This window comes from Labrus mixtus, chromosome 11, assembly GCF_963584025.1.
Source record: "Labrus mixtus chromosome 11, fLabMix1.1, whole genome shotgun sequence".
Lineage (NCBI taxonomy): Eukaryota > Metazoa > Chordata > Actinopteri > Labriformes > Labridae > Labrus > Labrus mixtus.
Window position 1 is genome coordinate 12,628,151 of NC_083622.1, and position 13,009 is coordinate 12,641,159.

Consider the following 13,009-nt stretch of genomic DNA (forward strand, 5'->3'; position numbering starts at 1 on the left):
AGCTAGTTACTATTGGACATCTGCTGCTTGACCTTGTTAGCAACAACACATGGTGAAACGATGAAAACATGAACAACTTTACAGCTCTGAGCATTTTGTTCATGCTCTACGCTTTACTTTAGGTTCAAATGGGATGCACGCTATCCCTCTAGCTTATGTTGATTTCTAATGGCAGACCACAACACGACTTCTGCTTTGTTACCTATTCACGATGTTCGACTTCCGGGGCAAAACCGGAAGCACAGGGATTGAGGAGCATGCACCCAATGCCTGGTCCAGTGTGGGTCCGGTTGAGGTGGATACATTCAAGAGACTTCTTTAAAAAATAAAATATTGACTGATTGATAAGCACTGATGTATTTGGGGTTCTTGTCTACCCTGTAAGCTTTTTCAAACATTAACACCCTTCACATGTTTCGGACTTCATGTCTGCTCTGTGGAAAGTGTAAAATCCTCCAGCTGTTTCAGGGACGCCCCTCCAGTATCACATGTTTTGATATATAGTTCTCCCCTCAGTGACGAGATGTCATGGACTATATCCAACCTCGACCCTGCAGTGAAGATCTATTTCAGCCATTCCCCTTGACAGTAACTCAACAGTACAGCATGGCATATAACTCTCTCTGTAACCAGTGGTACGAGGAATTATTCTGATCTCAGTGCACCGACATGGAGACTGAATTTATTGGCATCCCAACATTCTCTGAGGTGTCGTTTCTCATCAGCTCCTCCTCCACTACATATCAATCCCATTTTGTCGATGAAGGTGCGAGGGGTTATTGATGTTGCCGACAGGAGCTAATGAAGTATTGAGTCTCCCCTCCGAGTCAGGGTTGAAGGTTTTTTAGCTCTAATGACTGAAGGCAACTGCTGTCGTCTTGTATCCTAAATTAGAAAACTACATTTGTCAAGCTTAGTTTTTCACATCTATTTTACATGAATTAGACAGCTTACTGATTGTCATTGTTCCCTCAAATACTAAAAATCGCAAACCTATATGGAAATGCGGTAGGAACACGGGTGGCAGCACAGAGTATGACCAAATCATTTTGAGAAGTGGATACAAGACAGCAAGAGAGACATCTCAGTTGATGAAACACGTTTCTGTTGTCAGTTTGGAGCCAGAGCTGTGTAACTACAGCACTAAACACGTCTTCCTCGGAGGTGGTTTCCTTAAACACGTGTAGATTAATCCTAATTGGCTTCATTTAAATCATGTGTTCACGTGTTTGTTTTATTTTAATATTGTCAAAACCACACAACATTAGCAAAAGTTACAGACTGAGGCAAGGTGAGACAAGCTGCTGCGTGTGTAGGAAGGAGAAAGAAGAGGAGCAGTTATGTGTGTGTGTGTGTGAGGTTAAGAGATTAGAAGGGGAACGGGGTTAACACACAACTTAATATGTGAGCAGATAAAGTTGTTAACAAGTCCTTAAACTGTTTGTTAAAGGTCCCATATTATGCTTTTTATGGTTTTATATGCCCTTTAGTGTGTTTTCCAAGTGTCCTGTGCATGTTTAGGCACATCTATGTGCAAAAATGCAAAGTCTGCGGGAACGCGGCTTCTCCTACGTCCTCCTGTTAGCTGTAGCATTAGCTGCGTGTAACGCTCGGTTCTAGCCCCCCTCGATGAAAAATTTGTCAGTCCGACGTCATTGTCAGTGTGAGATCACTGATCTAAGCCCATTGACTCGTTGTGGCAAGCCCTGCAGCTCATGTTGAAATTTCCGAGACGCGTGCTGAGCAACTGACCAATAACGACAGAGCGGATCGGCAGACCAATCAGAGCAGACTTGGCCCACGTGGGGTCTAACAGTGTGGGCTCAACAGAGTGCAGCTGACGGACTCAGAGCGTAGAGGGAGCAAGGAGGAGCAGTACATGAAAACAGACACTTTTTTCGGACTTCAGCTATTGTGAACGTACAAAAGTAGGTACATAGATTAAATATACGAACCCCAAAAAGGGCATAATATGGGCTCTTTAACAAGCTAAAATAAGTTAGATAATAAGGTGCAGTTAAAACATAGACAAAGCTCATTAAAATTTAACCTGAACTTGTAAATGTTTTTTAAAGTTGCCCGTCGACTCCACCTCCCAGGTACAGCGTGATTCTCTGGGAAACACTGAGGGTTCTTCTGTTCGGGTTTTATGCTTTGATCTTAAGAATGCTTTTGCTTGTACGTCAAATCACTTAGTGAACCTACGTTTGTAAAGGTGCTATATAAATAAAGTTGTTTTTTTTAATATACTGAGTGTTTGCCTCTTCTCCTTATAGATTGATAGCATGTGGAGCGGTGATGCGACCCTATGTGGAGGCCAACATATCCCACAAGTCCCACACCACCATCAAGTACTTCCTGAAGATGTGGAGCAGCGTCAGCGAGACGCTCATCTTCATATTTCTGGGCGTGGCAACGGTGGACGGACCTCACGCCTGGAACTGGACCTTCGTCACCGTCACTGTCATCCTGTGTCTGGTGGCTCGGGTCATTGGTGAGCGCCACCGCACAATTCCTCATGTTCACTTCTGCAACAAAAAAAAAAACGTGCCATGCCGGAATTGTGTAGCAATACTGTATAAAGGGAAGACAACTGAAAACCTGCAACAGAGGAAGTGTGATTGATCAGTGGTTAATTCATGCAAGATCTCTTTGATCATGTGCTGGTTTTATTGATAAATCACTACAGGAGACGGTCACTTCATCTCTCTTCTTCTAGTGCGCTTGTAATGTGACATATTTATAATTTACAAGCCTTCAGTGCAACCCAAAAAAGCAAAGTTCCTAAGCACTTCTTTTCAAAGGAGAAACATGTCTTAGTACACTTTGAAGTGAGTATTAATTTTCATGTAAAGAATGTCTGTGACCTTGTTCTCATAAGGGAACTGGAAACGCTGACAGGAATTAGTGTTGCAATCGTGTTTCATCACACGGCTGATAGAGTGAGAGAGGAACCTCCACAGACCATTTCCATGTTGACTTCAGGCTGTCACAAGTCCTTCTGTTGTTGATTTTGTCATTTTCTGGAGCTTTAAGTGTTGTTAGAGTCGGATAGTGAAAGTAAAAGAACACCGTGGTGGGTTCAGCAGCCACACCATGCTGAGATCTCTTATCTATTTAAAATGTTTAGCCCTGGGAGCTTGTGATGCTTTGAGTTAACATGCTGATCATCCATCATCATCATGGATTTTAGCACGTGCTACCTTGTGATCTAGTGATTGAAAACATTTTTTGTTTTTGTGTCAGTTAAAGGGTGATTCCGCTTTGTTTGCCGGTTTCATTTGTTAACCGTAAATCATGTTTTTGTAGTAAGTGCCAACTACTTTCCAAAGCATGCTTTAGTGTTTTCAACTTTTTTCAAGGTTTTTTTTTTTGTCCTTAAGGCAGCAATCCCTTTTCATTTACTGCAATATGATGTTATCTTTATTTTAATTTTGTATTTGCAGAACAAAGCGTACCTATACCAACTTACTTCACTTCATAGTTCTTCTTCAGGGTCTAAATGAAATAGGAAAATGGACCTTAAAGCAACAATATGTCACTTTTCCACCTTTAAACACTTGTTTCAAAGGTCGATATAATAGTAAAATAACTTTCAACCGGCAGCATGACGTCTCTCCCCTGGGTCACACGGATGCAAAAAAAGAAGCCAGTTAGTCTGTCTCTGTTCGTCTTCATACAATGGCTGAGGCTAAGAGAAAGAGGACTGGGACGAATGAAGCAGAACAAAAAAAATAGAGAGAGTGACCAAGCAAGAAGCGGAGTGTGCATCCCTGCAGATATTATTCACGACAGATTGTGACATATCAGTAGGCTGTATTGTTACCCATGTAATCAATGTCTCATGTTCAGCAGCTCCACTAGGTGACTCAGGTTTGCATCTATACCCATTTAGCCACAGCACATAGAGATCACGGCAACACTTAAATACACATACTCCACATGTATGCAGTTTGCAAACAACAGGCTGAAGACGCTTGTAGAGTGATTTTTGTGTAAAAAATTACTCTTTCTCGTCAGGCTTCTCACAACATATCTGCTGGCTTTGCACCTTCTGCTTGTAAACAAATGCAAGATGTTGGGTAGGCGTAACAGCACTGTGTGTGTTTTACGACAGTGCAGTTGCACTCAGAGACCTTTGGTGGGCGTCAAGGGCACCAAACCAAATTCCTACATATTGTTGCTTTATAGTCTCATTCGTCTCAGGGAACTTCCCAGTTGTGTTTGGACAATGCCTTTCATCTACACTTAGAGTATTAGCGTGCACTGCCATCTTTAAAAGGCCAGAGAGAAAGCAGCTTCATTGAGAGCTGTAGTCTTCACTCCATATTGCAAACCCACTCTGAAACACTCAGGCAGCCTCAGTTTCTCACTGCATTGTCCTTCCCAGGTGTGATTGGTCTGACGTATGTGATCAACCAGTTCCGCATTGTCAAGCTGACAACGAAGGACCAGTTCATCATCGCCTACGGTGGCCTGCGAGGGGCCATCGCCTTCTCCCTCGGTTTCCTGCTCGACAAGAATCACTTTCCCATGAGAGAGATGTTCCTCACCGCCATCATCACTGTCATCTTCTTCACTGTCTTCGTTCAGGTGAGGTGATCCGTTTCCTGCCCTCTATTGTGAAATACAGGTTTACTACGACCTATAAAGAAGGTCCAATAGTGACTAGCTGAAAGGGGACATATCGCCACCCACCATAACAGAGTCTGACATACCTCAGTCAATAAATCGATTCTCCCCCCTGACGTCGGGTTCTGCCAACGTATAAGAGTTGAACAAAGTTGAAGGACACGCCCTCCCTGTTACTGCAAATGGAGCTGACCAATCAGAGGAAAGTGGGCACTTGGGGAGGGTGGCCTTAAAGAGACAGTAGCTGAAATGAACTTTTTCAGGCAGAGGCTGAAATTAGAGATTTTATTGAGGCCAGTGTCAGATAAGTAAGGAGGTTTTAAAGCTTCACATCTGGCAACGCTACTCAATAGGTATCCCAGACGGACATAATTAATCATGAAAGTGAGTATAATAGATCTCCTTTAACCCTTTCCCCTGGTTAAATACTCAGAGTTAGGGAGTTTGAGGAATTGTTTACACTTTGAACATCACTGTGACATCAACTACTGTATATTGGTTTGAAAAGGAGCTCTCTTTTGTTTTAGTATATTTCATTTCATCATGAAAACATCACTGGTTGAATTCATGCATATCATAACACCTGCAAAATAAGTCTGTCTTAGAAAATATTTGATTAAGAACTACTCAGTTAAACAGGGTTATTATTATTATTAAATGATCTTTATTGGTTTTTCAAAAAAATCAAAGAAAAAACACACATTGACATCTTACAATATTCAAAACAGTCAACCCCCCCTCCCCCCGGATACTGCCCCACCACCCACCACCCCCCAATTTAATTTTTTTTTCAAATAACCATACAGTACCAGGCACATATAGGCATCAAATTGCATTTCTCAAAGATTAAACGTAATTAATGTTGTATAATCCCTCAGTGGTCACATTTTCTTTTTGTTGTTTTTGAAGTAAACAGCTCCAGCTGGGTTAGACAGCTGTCATTTCAGCTTCAACTCTAAAGTCCGCTGACAGACACGCAGGTGTGCTCATTCATGCATCAAATATATTAGTCACGATGGGGAACAACAACATTTTGTTTATATGGAGACACATTTGTGACTCTTCTCTCCGAGGAAACCTTCAGATAACAGAAACAGTCCATGGAGGTAATATAAGGACAAACAGGCAGTGATGGCATTTTACATGTTCCCAGCTTTAAGTACTGCGTCCTGTCCGATTAAACCCCGCCTCCAAATTAAAACGGAAGAAGATTCTTGGAAGTGAGTTGGAACCAGAATGGAATCAGCTAAAATAGAAGCCTGAAGATATTTATTTTTTCTGCTCAGAGGCTAGATTAGAAACATGTTTTATTCATGCTGCAGCAGTCTGATGCTGAGACGGATACAGACCAGGAGAGAGAGGAAGGGTAGAGGCCCCCCAATCACTTCCAGATTAAAGTGAAGAAAGGATGGAGTTGACTTTTGTTTTTATTTGGGAGAACACAGAGTCTACAGGTGAAGTGAAAATCTTTATCACATCTACTTTGCATATGGTTAACTTTTATATATATATATATATATATATATATCAGTCATTCTGTATTTGCACATCGCCAATTCTAAACTAATGTTCTCTTAAAACATGTTACAAAAATAGCAGGTGTTTTCATTACTCTTTGTTATATAATTTACAAAGACCCAACATTCATCCAGCATGAGCACAGTACTTGGTACCATTTAGAAAAGTTACAGTGACAAAACAAAACGTCCTTTAACAGCCATCAGGACACTTTTTAGAGAATTCAAACTTTGGTTCCAGACTTCCTAAATGTCCAATAAAGGCCCAAAACAATCTTCAGAAAGCCACCATGTTATGGATTCACACTGAGAAGAGGAATTGTTCTATGCTTCTGTACCTAAGAGGAGCGTTTGTCTTCTTAAGAAAGGTCTCTGGTGTTTACTTATGCAAGATAATACAGAACAGCTAGATTACTAAACATAATGTGATGAAATTAATCCCTGCTCTGTTGTGACATGTTTGAAGTTCCCCTGATTAACCTGAAGTGAGAGACGCAGACAGTCAAAGATAACCATGAGGATTCAAACGAGCTGAATGTTTATATTTAAGTCATTCATAAAGTCCGGCAGCGTCCATGGGCGATGTTTTAGTTTGATGGTATTTCAATGAGCGGAAGATGAGCATGAGATGAGATGAGCAGGAATCTTCTGTCATTCACTTTTAGGTTATTACAGTCAACCAGATGGCCAGTTTAATCTCTTTAAGAAGCAGAACGATATGCTCAAGCTTTTACATGCACACACACACACACACACACACACACACACACACACACACACACACACACACACACACACACACACACACACACACGACAATCCAACTGTAGCCAAACATCCGACTGATGTTTGATTTTTACATTCCTGAAGTAGCTTACATTGTGGCTGTGTATTTACAGATCCTGTTTGACTGGAGGTAGGCCGTATGATAACTCATGAATATGATTCTTATAAAACTACAACGTATCATCTCCATCTATCTTACTTTACAAGCCCAACACAGTTTCTGCAGATGGCTATTCAACTATGAGTCTGGTTCTACTTGAGGTTTCTGCCTCTTAAAGTTTCTCCTTGCCACTGTAACTTTGCTAAATGTTGCTTAGTGCTCATGATGGATTCATGTTGGGTCTTTGTGAATATTACAGAGTAAGGTCTTTACCTGCTTTTTTGTAAAAGTGTCTTGAGATAAAAAAAAAAAAGTTATCAATTGGTGCTGTACAAATAAAGATTGATTGATACAAATGAGGATTAAATGGAGTCAAGTTTGAGATGCATTTGTAGTTTTCTAAGAGAAAAGAAAAGTAAGGTTGAAAATGTTTTGGTCTCAGATTGAAAGCTTAAAGTTGTTTTCTATCAAAAAGGGATGAGTGTTTAGAAAGACTCACACAGGACTCACACAGGAACAAACGATACAGGGGTAAGGTAGTGAAAGCTTTCTGGGTTTCTCATCACATTTCTCGCGACAATATGGACATAAACGGATATCTGTACTTTTTATTCAAAATACTGTGTTGGACCGGAAAATATTGTTTCCCCCGGATTTCCCTGAAGCTGAATTTGATCTAGCAAAGAAACATCTCTTGACAGAAAGTCTGTTGAGTGCACAACAGAAACACAAAGTTGTGTTGTCTTGTGTTGTTGACAGTGACACATCTCTTGGTGGTTTTCAGATTTGTTCATATTTAGATTCTGAAAGCGGAAATCTTCTAAGTTTTCAGAAGGTTTCGTCCTCGCAGGTTGATGAGATATTTACAGAAACTGTAACTCTGCTGTTGTGAAAGGCTGTGTGAAAACCTGTTGTGTTTGTTAATCAGTCGTTACAAAATGTGCAATCTAGGGTGATACTAGCTTAGGCTTGACTTCAGTGGATGTAACACAACCATGGTGGCCCTGTTTAATCTATATTATAATTTATAAATATTCTTTAATGGCATCAAAAACCAGGACAGGAGTGGACGATGTCAGCGTTAAAGTATTAAGGGTGCTGGTTTGTATCTGTTCTGCATTAATCTGGCACAAAGAAGCAAACCATTTCGATGGGGCGCCTGATAGCCCAGCTGTTATGTAGCGGGCCTCATGTACAGAGGCTTTAGTCGTGGGTTCGAGTCCTACCTCGGCCCTTTGCTGCACGTCATGCCCCCACTCCCAACATTTCCTGTCTCTCTTAAACTGTCATATCCAATAAAGTCAAAAAAGCCCCCCCAAAACATCTTTAAAAAATACTTTTTCAATACATGATAATACATTTAAAGCTCTAGTGCAAATGTGCATGAGCCTTCTTATTCCACCTTTGCACATGATGAATGCTGAGAGCATATTTTATTGCTCACGCTCAGGTCACAAGGTTTGAATTTGAATCATGTTTGGTTCTCTGATCCTCTTTGCAGGGCATGACCATCAAACCGCTGGTGGAGCTGCTGGCAGTGAAGAAGAAACAGGAGGCCAAACGCTCGATTAACGAGGAAATCCACACCCAGGTACAAACTCCCCACTCCACCTTCAATATCAGAGGCATTATGGGTCTGTGGTTATAAAACGAAATGTCCGAATTGTTTGAAATGTTTTGAACCCTTTGAATTAAAGGTGAGTGATTCGGTGAGAAAAGTCCAGCCAAAAGGCATCAACTTCCTCTTTCACCGAGCCATGCTGTTGAACGATTGAAATGTCATCTCACTCAGTTCTGTGGTTTTTCTCACACTGATGTAAACAATCTACGTCTTTCTATCAACATGACTTTAATATCCCGCTGCATGCCTTTACGTTGCACGCATAGTGTCCTTTCAGTTGTTGTGATTATGTAAAATGTGACCTCCTCTTCCAGTAAAAAAAAAAAAGCCAATTGAGAGACATTTGCTTCATCCAGCTTTAACTGCTGCTGCCTCCTACTGGCTGTGTGGTGGTACTTCATGTCATATGAACTGTACTGTAAAGCGTGCTGCACAGCAATTTAAAGATGAGAAAGTAACTGATGGTTTTATTGCTCGACTTCCTAACAGCAATAAGTTTAACCATCTAGCTTTATATAACTTGAAGGCACTGCCCCCCTCCTGCACAGACGCACACAGACATATACACACCCACACACACTCACACAGAAACACAGTGTCTTCTATCCACAGTTTTTTGTACTCAAACACATCCTTGACTGACCACCAGGGTCTGCAACCACTGAGTTCTTTTAAAGCTTTTAATACAGCTCAAGACAGACAGAACGCTTGGGCACACAAACACACAAAACCACACACAGACATCTCTGGGGGTTTGCAGTAATTCACCGGTGCTCGAGGCTAGAAGAACAGACTGTCCTATTGGCTTCTCCTCTGCAGTGAAACAGCGATGATAAGAGCCAAGACATATTTATTCTGCACGACGACTTACAAATAAAGAGTTCCCCTGTCGCTCTTTTAATGATCTTTTGTCAGAGTGCGAGGTGGTGTTTCGAGCCCGCCTGTTACAAAAAGCTGCAGCTTCTTTGATCCAACTTTTAATGCTGTGATGGGGATACATGACAATACACTGACTTACTTCTATGTTACTCACAATAACAACAGTTTAAGTAAAGGTGATATTGTATGAACAATAGTATAATTATACAGGTGATATTATATGATATTCATGTATAGATCAAGTTCTTTTTATTTTATTTTATTTTATTTAATGGTGTTCAAAATAACCTGGTTTCCATATTAGATCATACCTCTCTTTAACAATGGAGACCTGGCTAAGAGAAGCAGCAACACACTTTAAACAAGATGAATCCACCTCAAACACAAGATACAAAAAGACTTTGAAATGAGCCGCTGAAATATTTACAAGGACAGCCTGGACTCAAAAGATTTCACTGAAGGGTCAAAGAAAATTCTGGTTTGCTAAAATTTTTGCACTTTAAAATTAGTCTGTAGACTGTAATAGGCAGATTTCATTATTATAAAAAAAATAATATTTAACCAGGAAAAGTCTCATTGAGATTAGAAGAAATCAGAAAACCTAAATAAAGGAATCACAAAATATAAGAAACATCCATTTAAATGAGTCATAAATCATCAACAACAAGGCGATCAAAAAGGGCAACAAGAGTCAGTGAAAACACCTACACTCGGATATTTCTGCCTCCGGATCATTCAGAAGTAGAAAACAGTCCTAAAATAACACTATTATAACATTATTTTTTTAAATGGGACTTCATCTTACATTGTTTTTTTTTTAAATGCATTATTACATGTTGAATAAGTATGAAATGGAAAGTAGGTTCAAAATGTTTTTACATTGAGTCGTTGCCCCTTCAAAGCCCACAGCAGCGTCTCAATGCGTCACTATTTAAATAAAAACATTCAGTCATCAAGAATACATCTTTGATCCAGTATCAGTTCAAATGAGAAGGATCAGAATCTGCTGTCTGACTCTCACCCTAAACCCTGCAGCTTTAGCGCTGTAAACATCTTTTCATAGTGTTTGCACTCTTTCCACTCTGCCCCCACATTGCTGGTCAGTCTCTCTATAAATCACTCCCTTCTGACAAAGCAGAAGTAAATTCTGTGGCTCTGCCTAATGACCTGTTCCCATAGAAACGCCGGCCGTCAGAATGTCATCCGCAGGCTTAGTCAGAGCATTAGGGCGACCTGCGGCCCGACAGCGGTCTGAAGAACGAGCGCTTCGTTCCTCTGCTCCTCTGAGCGAGAAATGCTGCCACTGTTAATAATCACTGTCCACTCAATCACCTGCTGCTGCTGCTGCTGGTTGTTTTTAAAGCTCGTCACCTGCTCTTGTTTGATAACGATGTTTGCAGCCGTTCTGTCACAACGAGTTGCTGTGCCTGAGCAAAAGGTGCGAGATGCAGCTGAGTCATGTGTGTGATAGGGGAGAGCCTTTAATCACAGGTTAAAAAAAAAATCACATTTTGCCTCGAAGTCGTGAACTGCACGTGTGTCACAATTAAAAAAAGAAAGTCACTCACAAATTAAAGTGCTCATTTTGATTATTATTTTTTATTTCATGTTTATTTGTATAGAGACGAGAATGGAGCAAGTAAACTGACGCATTTATAGCCTCCTGAGTTAATGCCCGTCCATAGATGGGCTTTTAAAAATACAAACATCTCAACAATAGATACATAAAAACAGAACAAAACGAGCACAACAATTAAAGACGGAAAACAATACAGGATACAAACTATCATGCAAAAAAAAAAAAACAGGGTAAAACAGGAAGAGCAAGGTCATACATGAGCACAAGACTGAGTCCTCTTTAAGAACTGTTTTCAGTTTCAGTTTCAAATGTCTCCAGTCTGCTTCCTGTTTGAGTTCTGTAGGTAAAGCTCTCCACATGTTGATCCCCTGAACAGAAAAAGCGGTTTTTCAGAGTGAGGATTTAAGAAATGGCCACCTCAAAAAAACACATTTATAGGCTGTGAGATTGTTCACAGAGATATGACATGTACCTCTCTGACTCTATTTCTCATTCAATGTAAATCGTCCACAGAGAAGGCAGAGGGTCAGATTGAGAGTTTGATTCAATCCTGAGTTTTCTTCCTTTTTAAACATCATTTTCTATCTTTCCCTCTCCCCAGTTCCTCGACCACCTTCTGACTGGAATTGAGGACATTTGTGGACACTATGGTCACCACCACTGGAAGGACAAGTATGAACTCTACAACTATCCAACATTTGTGGAAAATAGAATTATTGTTTCAGTCTTTTCTTTTTTCCTAACGTTAAGAATAGTGTACAATGTCATGTTGTCTCTCTTTTCCTGTGTTGTCTTCATCTCTCTCTCTCCTCTCCTCCTCCCAGACTCAACCGCTTCAACAAGAAGTACGTGAAGAAGTGCCTGATCGCGGGCGAACGCTCCAGGGAGCCGCAGCTCATCGCTTTCTACCACAAGATGGAGATGAAGCAGGCCATTGAGCTGGTGGAGAGTGGAGGGGGAGTCAATCTGCCTTCTGCTGTGCCTTCCACTGTTTCCATGCAGTGAGTATAAACCCCTCACTGTGTCTGACCACACTCAGGGACTAATTCACTGAATGATTGCGGAGCTTTTTTACCCACTTAGCCTGTGCATATGACTGAAAAAGTAATTGGCTCAATCAGAAAGCAATTGGTCAAATTCACCCCCAAACCGCTCTGTAGATCAGACAGCATCTCTGCCCTCCTCTGCGCTTTGTGCATATGTAAATGAACCATTATGGATTCATTTGGGGTAAAATTGGCCTCTTTCTATGCAAATTAGCCTCTCTGCAAAAAAAACCCCACCAAATTCACACACACCAGAGCTTACAGCAACACCCGGTCAGACTGAAGTTTGTACTGTCTGGTCAGACGTACCTGCCCCGCATTATCTCAAAGGGATGTCACGCTGACCTAAATGTGAAGTGTCTGTAGATGTTATCTACAAATATGACTCTGATATTACTGCTGTTGTTATCAGGGTTCAAGTTAGTCTGAGGCTCAAAGTCCAAAACCTTCCATGTATTGATTTAACCTGCATTTAATAATCATTTTTGGCCACTTGGGGGCAGTAGAAACAAGCTTTAAACACGACTCCAAGTGGTCTGACCTTTTTTTTATTTGATGTGGCAAACTCGTTAGCAAATTCTAACTTGTTTTCACATCCAGCAGTGTTTGGCACAACATTAGGCGTCACTTGAAGTTATTTGTTCTTCCCACCTGATCAATATTCACTCTCCTGTAACTCGGTTCAGCTGCTAAAAGCTGCACTCTGCTCGCCAGCTGGTCCCTAGCAGTGTCTCCGCGCTGTCATGTTGTGCATGAGGTCCCTTTTCTCAGAAAACAGATTCCAGCTGTGGCTAAAAGGGCCGTCAGCTGTGAGAGTGAACCAAAACCGGTGATTTGGTGTTGATGGTA

At 41.0% G+C, this 13,009-nt stretch overlaps 1 protein-coding gene across 2 annotated transcripts in view; it reads left to right on the top strand.

The window, feature by feature from the left end:
* slc9a1a (solute carrier family 9 member A1a) overlaps positions 1-13,009 on the top strand; it is a 38,080-nt gene that overhangs the window by 17,760 nt on the left and 7,311 nt on the right. For both annotated transcript variants that reach the window (XM_061050121.1, XM_061050122.1), the window contains exons 4-8: positions 2,277-2,494; positions 4,391-4,593; positions 8,537-8,626; positions 11,716-11,786; positions 11,939-12,115. In XM_061050121.1, the coding sequence (XP_060906104.1) occupies positions 2,277-2,494; positions 4,391-4,593; positions 8,537-8,626; positions 11,716-11,786; positions 11,939-12,115 (759 nt within the window). The remainder of the gene's footprint in view (positions 1-2,276; positions 2,495-4,390; positions 4,594-8,536; positions 8,627-11,715; positions 11,787-11,938; positions 12,116-13,009) is intronic.